This window comes from Macaca mulatta, chromosome 8 (genome assembly GCF_049350105.2).
Source record: "Macaca mulatta isolate MMU2019108-1 chromosome 8, T2T-MMU8v2.0, whole genome shotgun sequence".
NCBI classification, from domain to species: domain Eukaryota; kingdom Metazoa; phylum Chordata; class Mammalia; order Primates; family Cercopithecidae; genus Macaca; species Macaca mulatta.
In genome coordinates, this window is record NC_133413.1 from 40,252,174 (window position 1) to 40,265,491 (window position 13,318).

The window sequence follows — 13,318 nt, forward strand, 5'->3', positions numbered from 1 at the left end:
TCATACCCTTATCAAAAATCTTTTGACCATATATGCAAGTGCTTATTTCTGGGCTTTCTATGCCATTGGTCTGTATGTCTGTCTTTATGCCAGTATCACACTGTTTTGACTTCTGTCGCTTTGTAGTATACTTTCAAATGAGGAAATGTGAGTCCTCTGACTTTGTTCTACTCAATTTTTTTTTTTTAATAAAAAAGTTTTTTTCATTCTCACTGACAACATCCCATACTTAACTGTTTTTAAAGCAAATTTGCCTCTTAAATTTTCTAACAGATGTGTACCAAATTAAATAAACCTAGCCTCTGTTGGTAGAATTCTCCTGGATTCTAGAGTTAGGAGAGAAGCCCTAAGAGTGTTTTAATACTGAGATACATGGTCCTTCCTATCAATATCTTAAATCAGGGATTGCATACTTGATATAGTTTGGATATTTGTCCTCACGCAAATCTCCTGTTGAAATCTAATTCCCAATGCTGAAGGTGAGGTCTGATGGGAGGTGTTTGGATCATGGAGGTGGATCCCACACGGCTTGGTGCAGTCTTTGCGACAGTGAGTGAGTGCTTGTGAAATCTGGTCATTTAAAAATGTGTGGCCCTCTCCCTCAACTCTCTTTCTTGCTCCCGCTTTTGCCATTTGAAGTGCCTACTCCCACTTTGCCTTCTGCCATGATTGTAAGTTTCCTGAGGCCTTCCCAGAAGCCGAGCAGATACTGGCACTATCCTTCCTATACAGCCTGCAGAACTGTGAGCCATTTAAACCTCTTTTCTTTATAAATTACCCAATCTCGGGTATTTCTTTATAGCAATGCAGGAGCTCCCTAATACAACATGTGAATGCTTAGAGGGGCCAGGCAGGATATACAAGTGACTTGAATGACTGAGTTTTAGAAAAAGGAATAATGGGGAATGTGAGGAGCCAGGATTACATGCTTCATCCATGTTCAAAAATGAAAATGCATTCTGAAGGCCAAATAAAACGACGTGCAGATAATATGACCCAGGGGCTGCCAGTTGGCAAACTGTTCACAAGTTTTACTGCAGAGTCTAAATGTGATGAATAAAATATTTTATAAGGGAGACATTTTAAGTTATATGTTCTAAGCAGCTTCCAAAGCTTACTTTATGTGTGTGTGTGTGTATTTGTATGTGTGTGTATGTATGTGAATGACTGTGTATTGGGATATATGACATATGACTTGTGATGTCCATTCTATTCACCAGGGCAATAGAAGACCATGAGAAAGAAAATATAAATCTGGAGTCCAGCTGCCTGGGTTTAAATCCCAGAGTCATCATGGGCTATCTCTGTGACTTTGGGGAAGCTACTAAACTCTCTAATCCTCAGTTTCTCCTTCTGTATAATGGAAATCATAATAGTACCTATCTCATCATGGATCAAATGAAATAGCAGGAGAAAATGCTTAGTACTTGTAGCACCTAACACTTAGTCAGTGTTCAGTTTAAAAAAAAAAATTACTAACTTTTTGTCTGAAAGATTTTAGGAGGCATACAATCAAATAAGAAAAGATAAGTATCTGTAAGAATCAAAATAAAAGGAAAAGGAGTGGAAAAATAACAGAGAGTCAGCATATCATGTATACTTGCTATCCAATTGGCTTTAGTTCCTCATAGCTAAAACAAAGCAAAACAAAACAAAAAACACGTCAACATGGTTCCTAGAAGCATGTCCCTCTCATCTCCAGTTATTTTTTATGTGCCATGTTGTTACAGATTAAACAACTATGACTTGCTTTCCACGATATTAACCAGAATTATAGCTACAGAGAGAAGAAATATAAACTAGCATATTTATTTCTCTACAAATTATTTTGGTAGGTAGTAGTCTATGTATAGTGAGATAAGAAATAAATGGTGAATCCCAAGTTTAAAAAATGATTTCCAGTAGCTCCAAATTTCCACTAAAAATATAATCACTGTGGTTATGCACTGATACTTATTCCAGTCTCTTAAAGAACTTTAAACCAATTTATTGAGCCCCCAAAATCTCAAACCCATCTGAAAAATAACTCAATTAAATACTTTGTATAACTCTTTAGATAAAACACAAATTCATCCTGGTACTTTGATAGACTTTATGGTAGAAGGCACCAGTAGGAGGAAATTTAACTACTTTTTAAATCTTGAAGCCAAATCTTAATTTGTTGAAATACCTTTGGGAAGAGAGGAGGGCTAATAAAAGTGATGGGAACAAGATGTCCTAGGAGAGGTTGCCAGTGCACATTCCTGGCACAATCCCATTCATCTTTTCATGACTATCAAAATAAGTCATCTTACCGGTTTTACATTCCATGCAGACGAACTTGCTATCAGGGAGTGATGTCAATCCCAGGCACTCCAGGTGAAAGTGTTTGCAGCACTCTCCCTCACAAGGAATCAGAGAGTCACCAGAGCTTTCACAAATCTGTAATATGGCAAAAAGCAGTAGGTCTCAAACTTTGGCAAACATCAGGACCACATGGGCGGCTTGTTAAACACAAATTACTGGGTCCCTCACCCACAGATTGTGATTCAGTAGGTCTGGTGGGGGCCCCAAGAATGTGCATTTCTAATACATATCCAGAAGATGCTGATGTTGTTTGTCCTTGGCCTTCACTTTGAAAACCAGAGAACTAGACAATTACAGTATTTCCAGATCCAATATGGTATAAAGTTTAAGGTCATACTTAATCTTTTGGGATTCCTTCTTTGGGATCTGCATATTTAACTTTTCTTCACAGGGCAAAGCAGTATTTTTCAAGAACAGTAATAATACACTGAGAAAGTTATTACTTTAAAATTTTGAATTTAAGAAAGTTTTTTCAGTCAGTCATCTGCCATTTACTTCCAATTAATAATAGTATATCACACTAAAGATTGGCATGTGGGTAAGTATTCCAACTCAGAAAGGGAAAAAAAGAACCAGAAAGAGGTTTTAGATCTGTAGCTTTAAAGTAATATCATAATAATTTAGAAACATATTGCCCTCTTCAACAGGAGTTAAGTCTATTACTGGCAGAATATAATAGCAATTATTTCAAGCCATAACACCAGTTACCTGCCTACCTGACATACAGTGTCCTTCTTACTCATTCCAGTGCCTCTTCTGGACAAACTTGAATCCATGGACTGCACATCAGAAACGTCTGCATCTGCAGTAGCTGAAGGGCTATCTACTTGCTTTCCAAAGCCTACCTACATAGAAAACATAGCATTTTTAAGAAAAACAAAACAAAAATTCCCTCAAAGATAAGATGCTATGAAAATCCTAGTAAGACTTGCTCAAACATTAGATCTTGACACAACAACCTCTTTCTTCCTTCCTTTCTTTCCAAAATCCACAGATATCATAGGTCTGCTGTTTTGGGAAAAACTGTAGTTAAAATTACAAACAAACTATAGTTTTGTTATATAACATGAGAGCAAAAGAATTAAGAAGCTCAAAATAACCAAAGTGATTTTTTTTCTATGAGTATACAGAAAATGTCCCAATTTCCCCAAATAAATAAGGCAAAAGCATTATGTTCAAGAAAGAGCACTTTGTCTAGACCTTTGCACATATTTACCTGCAGGTCACTCAGTCCTCTAGAATCGGAGTCAGATGTGTCTCTGTATGCTGAACTAGTCATTTCTACATCAGTTGAGGCGCGACTCCTTTTCTTTAGAGGTTTACAGGAATCTGAAATCTCGCTGGCACCTTAATACAACATACTGAAATTAATCCTAAAATAGTACTTAAGGTTTGTTTTAATTTTTTTGTGTGTGGGAGAATATTTTCTTTTCCCAAACTCATCTTTAGTGTGGAAAAAGCACAGCTCTCTTTGTAACACTGAAGTAATGAGTCAAAACTTCAGAACTTCTGACCTTCCTGGTAGTGATTGATTAATTTACAACCGCTCTATCAAAACATTTAATTCAGTTCTCCTCTCTAAAGCTATTTTCAGTCAACAGAGCCCACGTTCCAACCTAAAAATCAATTCTATCAAAATTGCAGGATAGCTGATGGATTTGGAGCAATTCAAAGAACCATTCAATTTGGAGGGGGAAGACATAAAACCCAACACACTGTGTAGCTTACAAATATGGTTGCAGAGACATCTCCATCTTGTTTTTATTAGGGATGTGACAAATCTTTGATTTGTATTCGATTCGTACACGGATAGTGCCATTTTCCCCTGAATTTTGCAATTCAGTTGATTATTGCCCCCCAATAAAATTTGGATGTTCGTAATTGTTCATCTGAGACTTCCTTGGTGAAGTGGCATTTATTGTGACCATTAACAAGCGCTGCAGCACATCTACATATGTCATGCCATTTAGGAGGCACATTGCTGAGGGTTGTAAATGGACAGTGTTCAAGTGCAGCCAAATCACGTAGAGCTGGATGGGAAGGCCTCTATGTGGAATTTGTGCGGGAAGAAATAAATAGGAAAAAAAGGCAGAGAATAGTGTGGAATTTTTTTTTTAAAACTGTGTGTAATACAAATCCAGCCAAAACAATAGTGCAAAAAGTTACAAAGCAACAATCTCTTGGGCTAATGCAGTATAGGCTATACAGAAACAGCCACGATGAAATGTGCAGATCAGGCACGGTGAATACCAAGGAACCAAGGAGACGGTTAATATTTCAACCCACAGTTTGTGTTTTGGATTTTTTTCCCCCAAAATTTCCATACAACAAACAGACATCTAGATCAGCCCAGCAAGCTATGGTGGAAGTGTGCAGTCCAGAAGAGCCCATGGAGAAACAAGTCTCCTGAGGCCATGAAGATCCGCAACAGGCTGAGTGAGAGTAGCACTTGGAACATAGCCACGTTCTGTGGTGGAGGAGGTGGGCCTCGTTAGACTGCTCAGATTACTGGAACCTCGTTATCACATCCCATTCTACAAGTTTTTCACTGAATGTTTCCTGACATCTATAAATGAGGGTGCCTGCCCATGTTAATGCTGATTAAAAAACACAAGTACACAAATCTATCTCCTTCATTGCTGGTGTATGGACCCAGAACACCACCACAAAATATTTCCTTGGCCTAAAAGATCACTGGATTAACAAGGAGTTTTAACAGAGGAACAGGAGTGCTGTACTGAGAGGCTTTCGAAGGGAAACACAGGTACCGCCATTTCCGATGAGTTTCTGAAAATGCTAGAAAAATGACAGACTGCCAAAGACAGCTGTCATGCTGTTCTCCATGATAACGGCACTAATATTAAAAAAAAATAAGAACTTTTAATGATTGTAATGTATACAGTTTGGGCTGTTTGGCAAAACCCTGCAGATGTGCATTAATGATGCTTTATTTAAAAACAAAAAACCAAAAACAGTCCATGTTGAAATTGATCAGTGTAAGTTAAATGGTGGTTTTTAGGCTGGACCCATGATTTAAGCTGTACCCATCCAGCTCCAACCGAAAAAAAAAATCATTTGACTGTAAAAGCAATTGTTCAGAGTCTTGAAGAAGAAACCAGGCAGGAAAATGCCAATAATGATGATTGGCGAAATCAAAATCGAAAACAAAGAAACTGTTTATCGAGCCGCCGACAAAGAAATCTTGCATGGAGACTACAAGTCTGGAGTTTCTGGGATGAAATTGTACAGGAATCTCAGTCCACAGTTTCCTCAATCGCTGCGGAGACGGAGCTGTCACTGAATCTGACAGAGCCCTGCACTCCCCGGTCCGCCGACCCTGTGGAATGGTGGAAACACAACGCAATCAGGCCTCCTAATCTCGCAGCGATCGCGATGTCTTTTCTTGGAGCTCCGCCAAGCAGTGTTCCCTCCGAGAGGCTGTTCAGTTCTGCTGAGGATCTCCACGGAGACCATCGCTGCAGACTTCTCCCCGAGAATGCAGAGAGGCTGTTGTTTTATTTTATTTTTAAATAATGCAATTTGCCCAGAGTAAACTACAGGTATTAAATACAGTTTGATCTCACCAAAACCGCACGAATCATGCTATGGAGTTTGTACTGTAGTCAAATTGCACACAGAAAATACAGATATAAGTTTAAGCTTTCTTAAACTTTGTGCATATCTCAAATAGATTCACATAAGGTCATCTAATAGTGGCCATAAATATGCTATGAATCATTTTAATTTACAAAAAGATTTTACAGCACTGTAAAAATAAATGTGGCAAGATTTTTTTCAATAAGCTTGTCTTGTCTGATTTGTCATAGTCCATGTTTGACAAACATGAATAGCTACTATTCGGTATTCAGTCGAATACCAAAAAAAGTGGATTCGTCACATCCCTAGTTTATAAGCCAGTGAAACCCCAGAATCTTATGGAGAAAGGCTGGAAACAGTATCAAGTCTACGTGGTGTTCTCCAATTTACCAAAACAAGTAAGACTTTTCACGTGGAGGTACAGAATAAGATCAACTCTAAAAGTCACACACACACACAAACACCGGGGAATACTGCAATTTCACACTGAAGAGCAACAACAATGATTTACAGAGACAGACAAAAATACATGGAGTACAAATAAGTAATTCTTAAAAATTGGTTTTAATCAAGGAAATGCAAAGCAACATTATAATACTAACTCACCTTTCTGTAATCCAGTCTTCACTGTAGCCTGAGGAACTGTTTCAACCTGTTTGGACAGAAAAATACAGCATTAACAAAGAATTTTTTTCCCTTTTAATTATTAACAGAGGGAAAAGATACTTTTCATCAATCTAAGTAATGATGAGTGATTAATGTATCTGAAATCTGAACTCAGTCCCATCTTCTGGGTAAAGTTCTCTGTCTCAAGATCAGGGAGGGTTTAAATCCTAGCTGCCTGTGCTGAATATCAAGTGACAACACACAGCCACATGCTCTCTAGCAAAGACTTTTCCCACCATTCCCTTGGTATATGAAGAGAACAAGAATACTTTCCTCAGTGTCTGGAAGGCAGGAGAGGGGTTGTTTCTGCAACCGGCCCCAATGTTGCTAAAAACCCCTCCCGCCCCAAAGACGTTAGGATAAATTTTTACTTACTATGATACTCAGGTTAATGTAACTCACGCCACTTTAAGACCCTTCCGCGCCTGCACTCACAGCTAAGTTGCTGGGAATCAGGACCCTCTCTGTAGAGAGTGCTACAGGGCTCCATACAGCTGGAAGCTCAATACTTTTGCTGCTAGTACAAACTTAAGAAAATAAGTTTGTGATATTGCAAAAGCACTTTCTTGAGTGTCTTATGAACAGTGTCTTGATCCTACATTAGGAGAGCGAGATCAGAAGTTATTCTGCCAATGTATATGTAAAACACGTGGTAATTTGAGGATTGAACCATTGGAATTAGAGAAAGGAGGCTGTTTGGAGGAGTTCCTGTTTAAGCTATAAATTGAATTTCATGTTTCTTTAAGATGTGGTGAAATATGAATGTTGAAACACATTTTGTAAATATTTAAGGATTGTTCTAAGCTTTTTAAAAAAAATTTTATTTTTTTTACAACAGGTAAAAAAACATACAACAGAAACGCTTTTATAAGATACAATTAGTAATACAAATATAAAATCTTCTAAACAATCACTGGTATTGTTCTACTACTAACTATAACACAGTGGCATTAACAATTTGTCCCACTCTTTGTACTCATTCTGCTTATTAGTTTTAAACTGACTGGTCACAGACTGAATTTGGGAACCAGCTGGCAAAATCACAACTTCATTCTGGAAATGAATACTATAGATTTTCAAGAGCTTAGAAAGATTTTTTGGAATATAGTTTCCTAAGTATGCAATATGAAAGTTAATATGATAAATGAATGACAAATTAGTATTCTATTTAAATTTTAGTTAAATATTCTGGAAAAACAGTTTCACTTGCTTGGTGATACCACAGAGCACCCACAAAGTTAGATTTAAATTTGGAAGTTTAAAATGATGAAGGAAATATTTTAAATAGAAAAGCTCACATTCTTCCATATTAAATGGTTTAAAAAATATAAAACTTATTGGAACTAATTCTATTCAGAATTTGTTTTGTTTACTAGCAGGTGTTTAGGCTGTAAGAATGGATATCCTTTCACTAAAAAAATTAAGAAAAAATCTGATTGTGAGTTTAAAGAAGAATGGCTTCTAAAATTTTCTTTGAAAAGGTCATTTAAATGAATCTTACTACATTGATTACACTGGTTTAATATGCTTCAGTCAAAATGCAACCCCCCATACACACCTTTTTTTACCTAAATATTATTTATCTGACAACCTGATACCAGGCGAATATTCCACTGGGAAAATAACATTCCAAAAAATCTGCGATATTAACAGAAAAACCAGATCATCTATGATTATCTGTTTCTTAAATATAAGAATATAAATTAAATTGATTTGTTTAAAAATAAAAAAAATACATACCAGCAGCTTAAACCAAAAATCAAAATTTGAAAAAAAAAAAAGGAACTCAATGATGGTTCCAAATAAAAATCATAAAAACACGAAATCATTTTGCTGATAACAGAAACTTCTAAATAAATGTAAAGGAGTTTTTTAAGAGTCTTGCACCACTGGCTTCCCATCTCCTGAAGCTTGTTTTCTGTGAAAATGCTTGAAGCAGAATCACAGGAATGGCTGTATTAAAATTGAGCACTGGAACCCACCGGGACAGAAGTATAAGATAGTCCAGAAAGGAAACTCAGTGTGGGGGAAAGTTTCTCTTTCTTTTAAGACAGGAATGTAAGCCACAACATTTACAAATACAATGTTTTAACTCTCTACATGTAGGAACCCAACCTGCTCCTTTTTGATCTTCTTCTTTGGCACAACCTCAGTGGATTTCTCTGATTCAGAACGAGTTCTAATTGATCTTCTCTGTTGCTTCTTTTCTACTGAGCCTAAGAAATGATTTAAACACACAAACAAAAACTCATTTAAGGATACCTTGACATCTATGTAATTAAGATATGACCAAATTATTTGCTTTTCTTACCCATTACTTTTGGAATTTTAATTAAAGTCATTAAAATCTGCTAAATACTCAGGAGCATATAAATTATTTAACAGATCAAATTGTGAAGGCTGATGAGCTGAGACTGGGATTCACAAAGGGTCCTAAACTATACAAATAAAGGGGGATTGGTTTTTTAAAAATTAAAAAGTCAAACTAAAACAGCAGAGACACTGTTTAGTTTTAAAAGCACATAAACATCTTTAGGTAAATATAATTAGGGAATGAAGGGACTGAAGGATGCATAAAAATAACTTTATTACCCACTTGGCATTAGAAATTATTGGCTCAAAATTCAATCAGTGCTACACATTCTGCATTTTAACAAAGGAGTTTAATTAATTCTATATGTAAAATGGTTAACAGTGCTTGTTGCACTTATATAAGTTTTGCTATTGTTATTAATAACAAAAGCAGGAAAAGCAGGAAAGGCACAAAAATGTGACCAAAACCTAATCATTAATTTGACTATCAAGGGATCTGTTATATTTTGGAAATAATTAGTCATGGAAAACTAGTTGAAACAAATTATCAAGCTTTTCATGTTAAATGGTAAAACAAACTATTAAGATTTTTAGGCTGGGCGCGGTGGCTCACGCCTGTAATCCCAGCACTTTCGGAGGCCGAGGCGGGTGGATCATGAGGTCAGGAGATCGAGACCATCCTGGCTAACACGGTGAAACCCCGTCTCTACTAAAAATACAAAAAAAAAATGAGCCGGGCGTGGTGGCGGGCGCCTGTAGTCCCAGCTACTCAGGAGGCTGGGGCAGGAGAATGGCATGAACCCGGGAAGCGGAGCTTGCAGTGAGCCGAGATCGCACCACTGCACTCCAGCCTGGGTGACAAAGTGAGACACCGTCTCAAAAAAAAAAAAAAAAAGATTTTCAAAGAGTACAATTCTTTAAAAGCAAATTGAAGAAAACTCACATGGACCCCATTTTTGGAAAGGATAAAACAGAAATTGAAGAACACAACTTGAAATAACACTAAGTCAGGAATGATTTCATTCTGTGAGCCTGAGGAGGAATGATACCTGCAATGTAGCTGTTCTCCATGTTTTCAGTGCCTGGACCACCTACATATTCCTTCCTAAATCATAGTCACCTCTGGCTTGCCATAGGAAGAAGCCACTAAGACCTATAAAATCAGATAGAAGCTCTATCTATAAAGCCTTTCATATAACCTTTATATTTTCTGCTTTCATTACTCTTGGCTATGTATAAATGACTTCCCTCACTTTAGTTCAAAGCCAAAATGAGGGATGCCACTACTTTGTTTTGTTTTTGGGAAAGAGTGGGTAGTTTGATAATAATATATTGTTTTGGAGCTGTGGTTAATTGATTTACAGTAATCACAAATAAAGGTGTTGGCTCCTTTCTTTACTCTCACTCTTCTCCTTACACTGACAAAAATGTTTACTAAGACAACAGATATGCTATCCTCCCAGACCAACCTGAGGATCCCAGAGATCCATACTTTAGTGTAAGTGTCAATATTCAAATACTACTAGGGAGGGCAAAAATGAAAATGGAATTGCTTAAAAACAGAAAAGGCTGGGTGCGGTGGCTCACGCCTGTAATCCCAGCACTTTGGGAGGCCGAGGCGGGCAGATCATGAGGTCAGGATATCGAGACCATCCTGACTAACACGGTGAAACCCTGTCTCTACTAAAAATACAAAAAATTAGCCAGGCGTGGTGGCGGTTGCCTATAATCCCAGCTACTTGGAAGGCTGAGGCAGAATAGCGTGAACCCAGGGGCGGAGCTTGCGGTGAGATGAGATCGCACCACTGCACTCCAGCCTGGGCGACAGAGTGAGACTCCGTCTCAAAAAAAAAAAAAAAAAAAAAAATCTTTACTTGTGTTGAGGGTAATATAATCACATCATGAAGAGCAGAAGGTATTTGATTTACTGTTTTAGAGAGGATAAAGCAACATGATTTCTTAAAATGATTCTGAAAGTTACCCAAAGAACATATAAATTTAAAACCACTGAAGAGTATTATATTCATGTTCTAAGAAAGAGGTGAGCATTTGTGGGTTTGGAAAATAGCTTTGAAATCTACTGTGAATACAAGTACAATTCTTCAAACAACAAAAATGTGACAGTGCCAAACATTTTATATATCCCTGAAATTTACTAAGAAAAGGCTCAATAATTTCCTTAAGCAGTTAACACCAGCTGAGATGATGCAATTGGTTTATGAAGGGTGAACAAGTCTCTATTTTGACTCTTCTTTTTTTTTTTTTTTTTTTTTGAGACGGAGTCTCGCTCTGTCACCCGGGCTGGAGTGCAGTGGCCGGATCTCAGCTCACTGCAAGCTCCGCCTCCCGGGTTCACGCCATTCTCCTGCCTCAGCCTCCCGAGTAGCTGGGACTATAGGCACCCGCCACCTCGCCCGGCTAGTTTTTTGTATTTTTTAGTAGAGACGGGTTTTCACCGTGTTAGCCAGGATGGTCTCGATCTCCTGACCTCGTGATCCGCCCGTCTCGGCCTCCCAAAGTGCTGGGATTACAGGCGTGAGCCACCGTGCCCGGCCTATTTTGACTTTTCAACTACTGAAGTTATTTTCACAAAAAGCAAAATGGTCACTTAAAAAGACAAAGTATGCTTATCAACCATGGCTGCTAACCAAACTTCAGCCAAGCTCAAAGCTTTACAGCACCAGTCCCTAAATTCAGTTTTCTTTTCTTTTTCTTTTTTTTGAGACGGAGTCTCTCCCTGTCACCTAGGCTGGAGTACAATGATGCAATCTCAGCTCACTGCAACCTCCGCCTCCAGGGTTCAAGCGCTTCTCCTGCCTCAGCCTCCTGAATAGCTGGGATTACAGGCGCGCACCACCATGCCCAGCTATTTTTTTTTTTTTTGTACCTTTGTAGAAATGAGGTTTCACCATGTTGGCCAGGCTGGTCTCGAACTCCTGACCTCATGATCCGCCTGCCTCAGCCTCCCAAAGTGCTGGGATTACAGGTGTGAGCCACCATGCCCAGCCCCAAATTAAGTTTTCAATCTTAATTTACAACCTAAATTCTATGTGCCTGCTTAAGCAAAAAGCAATACTGCCTTTTTCCAGATACAAAGAAGTATAACCTTCCACTTAGAAAAAAAGGAAATATTCATAGCAGAAATTACATCTTACAATGAAAAGACTACATAAAAAGAAAATGTTCAGGCTGGGCACAGCGACTCATGCCTGTAATCCCAACACTTCAGGAGGGCAAGACAGGAGGATCGTTTAAGCCCAGGAGTTTGAGACCAGCCTGGGGAACAAGGTGAGACCCCCACCTCTACAAAAAATAAAAATAAAATAAATTAGCCAAGCATGGTGGCAGGCACCAGTAGTCTTAGCTACTTCAGGAGGCTGAGGTAGGAGGATCACTGGAACCCAGGAGTTTAAGGTTACAGTGAGCTATGATCACACCACTGTACTCCAACTTGGGTGCAAGATCCGGTCTCAAAAAAAAAAAAAAAAAAAAAAAGTTCAGTAACTGAGAGGAAGAAGAAAAACAAGCTCCATCTAAAATAAAACCATAATATTTGAGTTAAGATCAATCTAATATAGGAAGAATTTACTTTCTCCTTAGGAAACTGATTTCAAATAAAGATCTTCCTATTCCAGATATCCCATTTAAATTCAGACAAATTACTAATCATTTAGTGTAAAGAGGTAAAAAAACTGACGTACCTAATTATGGAAAGTGGAGGCCAAAAGATTCTTTTAATATTCAAAGAAGAGAATATTCTCAATTATGGCTAATGTGAAATCTTCTAAGTCCATCTACCCATTCCTTTGACATTGTAAGTTCATCTTTTTATAAAGTATTTTGAAATGACACAATTTGCAAATGTAGTACTGGACTTTGCTATTCACTCCCTCCTTTCTTTAACTCAACTTTCCTTCCCAATTCCATTTTAAAAAAGGCTGTTTAAAATGCCCCATCCAACATGTGCCCCATCTCCACTGGTATTACCTCTCTCTGTCCTGCAGCTTCCATTATTTTCTTTTTATCAAAAGCTATCCCAAGTACTTTTGTGAACAATGATTGTTTTTACTTTGCTATTTTAATAATTAGAATTTTATTTAAATTTCCCTTACAAAAATATTTACACTTTATGCCACTCAATCACAGGTTTGCTGAGTTACTATTGATTCAAGATTACCACTTCAGGTCTTAAGACTTTGATCCATCCAGAAAATTACTTCGTCACTGTGATACTGTGATATGATAAGAAATATATATTTGATCACTACCCCTGGTTCCTGGCACAGAGCTCCTAATCCCTTGGAATTTCCTGCATAATACAAATGTTTTTTGTTCTAAAGAGGCAACTCTTGGTGGGTTCCTAGTTGGGGTCTGGTCACTAGAAAAACCAAGCTAT

General features: G+C 37.7%; 1 protein-coding gene across 8 annotated transcripts in view; it reads right to left on the minus strand.

Annotated features, from left to right (window-relative positions):
* NSD3 (nuclear receptor binding SET domain protein 3) overlaps positions 1 to 13,318 on the minus strand; it is a 111,670-nt gene that overhangs the window by 38,914 nt on the left and 59,438 nt on the right. For 7 of the 8 annotated variants that reach the window (XM_077943439.1, XM_015145182.3, XM_015145181.3 and 4 more), the window contains exons 8-12: positions 8,725 to 8,825; positions 6,550 to 6,595; positions 3,563 to 3,693; positions 3,063 to 3,191; positions 2,295 to 2,421 (exon numbers count right to left, since the gene is read on the minus strand). In XM_077943439.1, the coding sequence (XP_077799565.1) occupies positions 2,295 to 2,421; positions 3,063 to 3,191; positions 3,563 to 3,693; positions 6,550 to 6,595; positions 8,725 to 8,825 (534 nt within the window). Of the gene's footprint in view, positions 1 to 2,294; positions 2,422 to 3,062; positions 3,192 to 3,562; positions 3,694 to 4,442; positions 5,684 to 6,549; positions 6,596 to 8,724; positions 8,826 to 13,318 lie in introns of those variants that run through there. The other variant, XM_015145183.3, reaches the window with a different exon arrangement.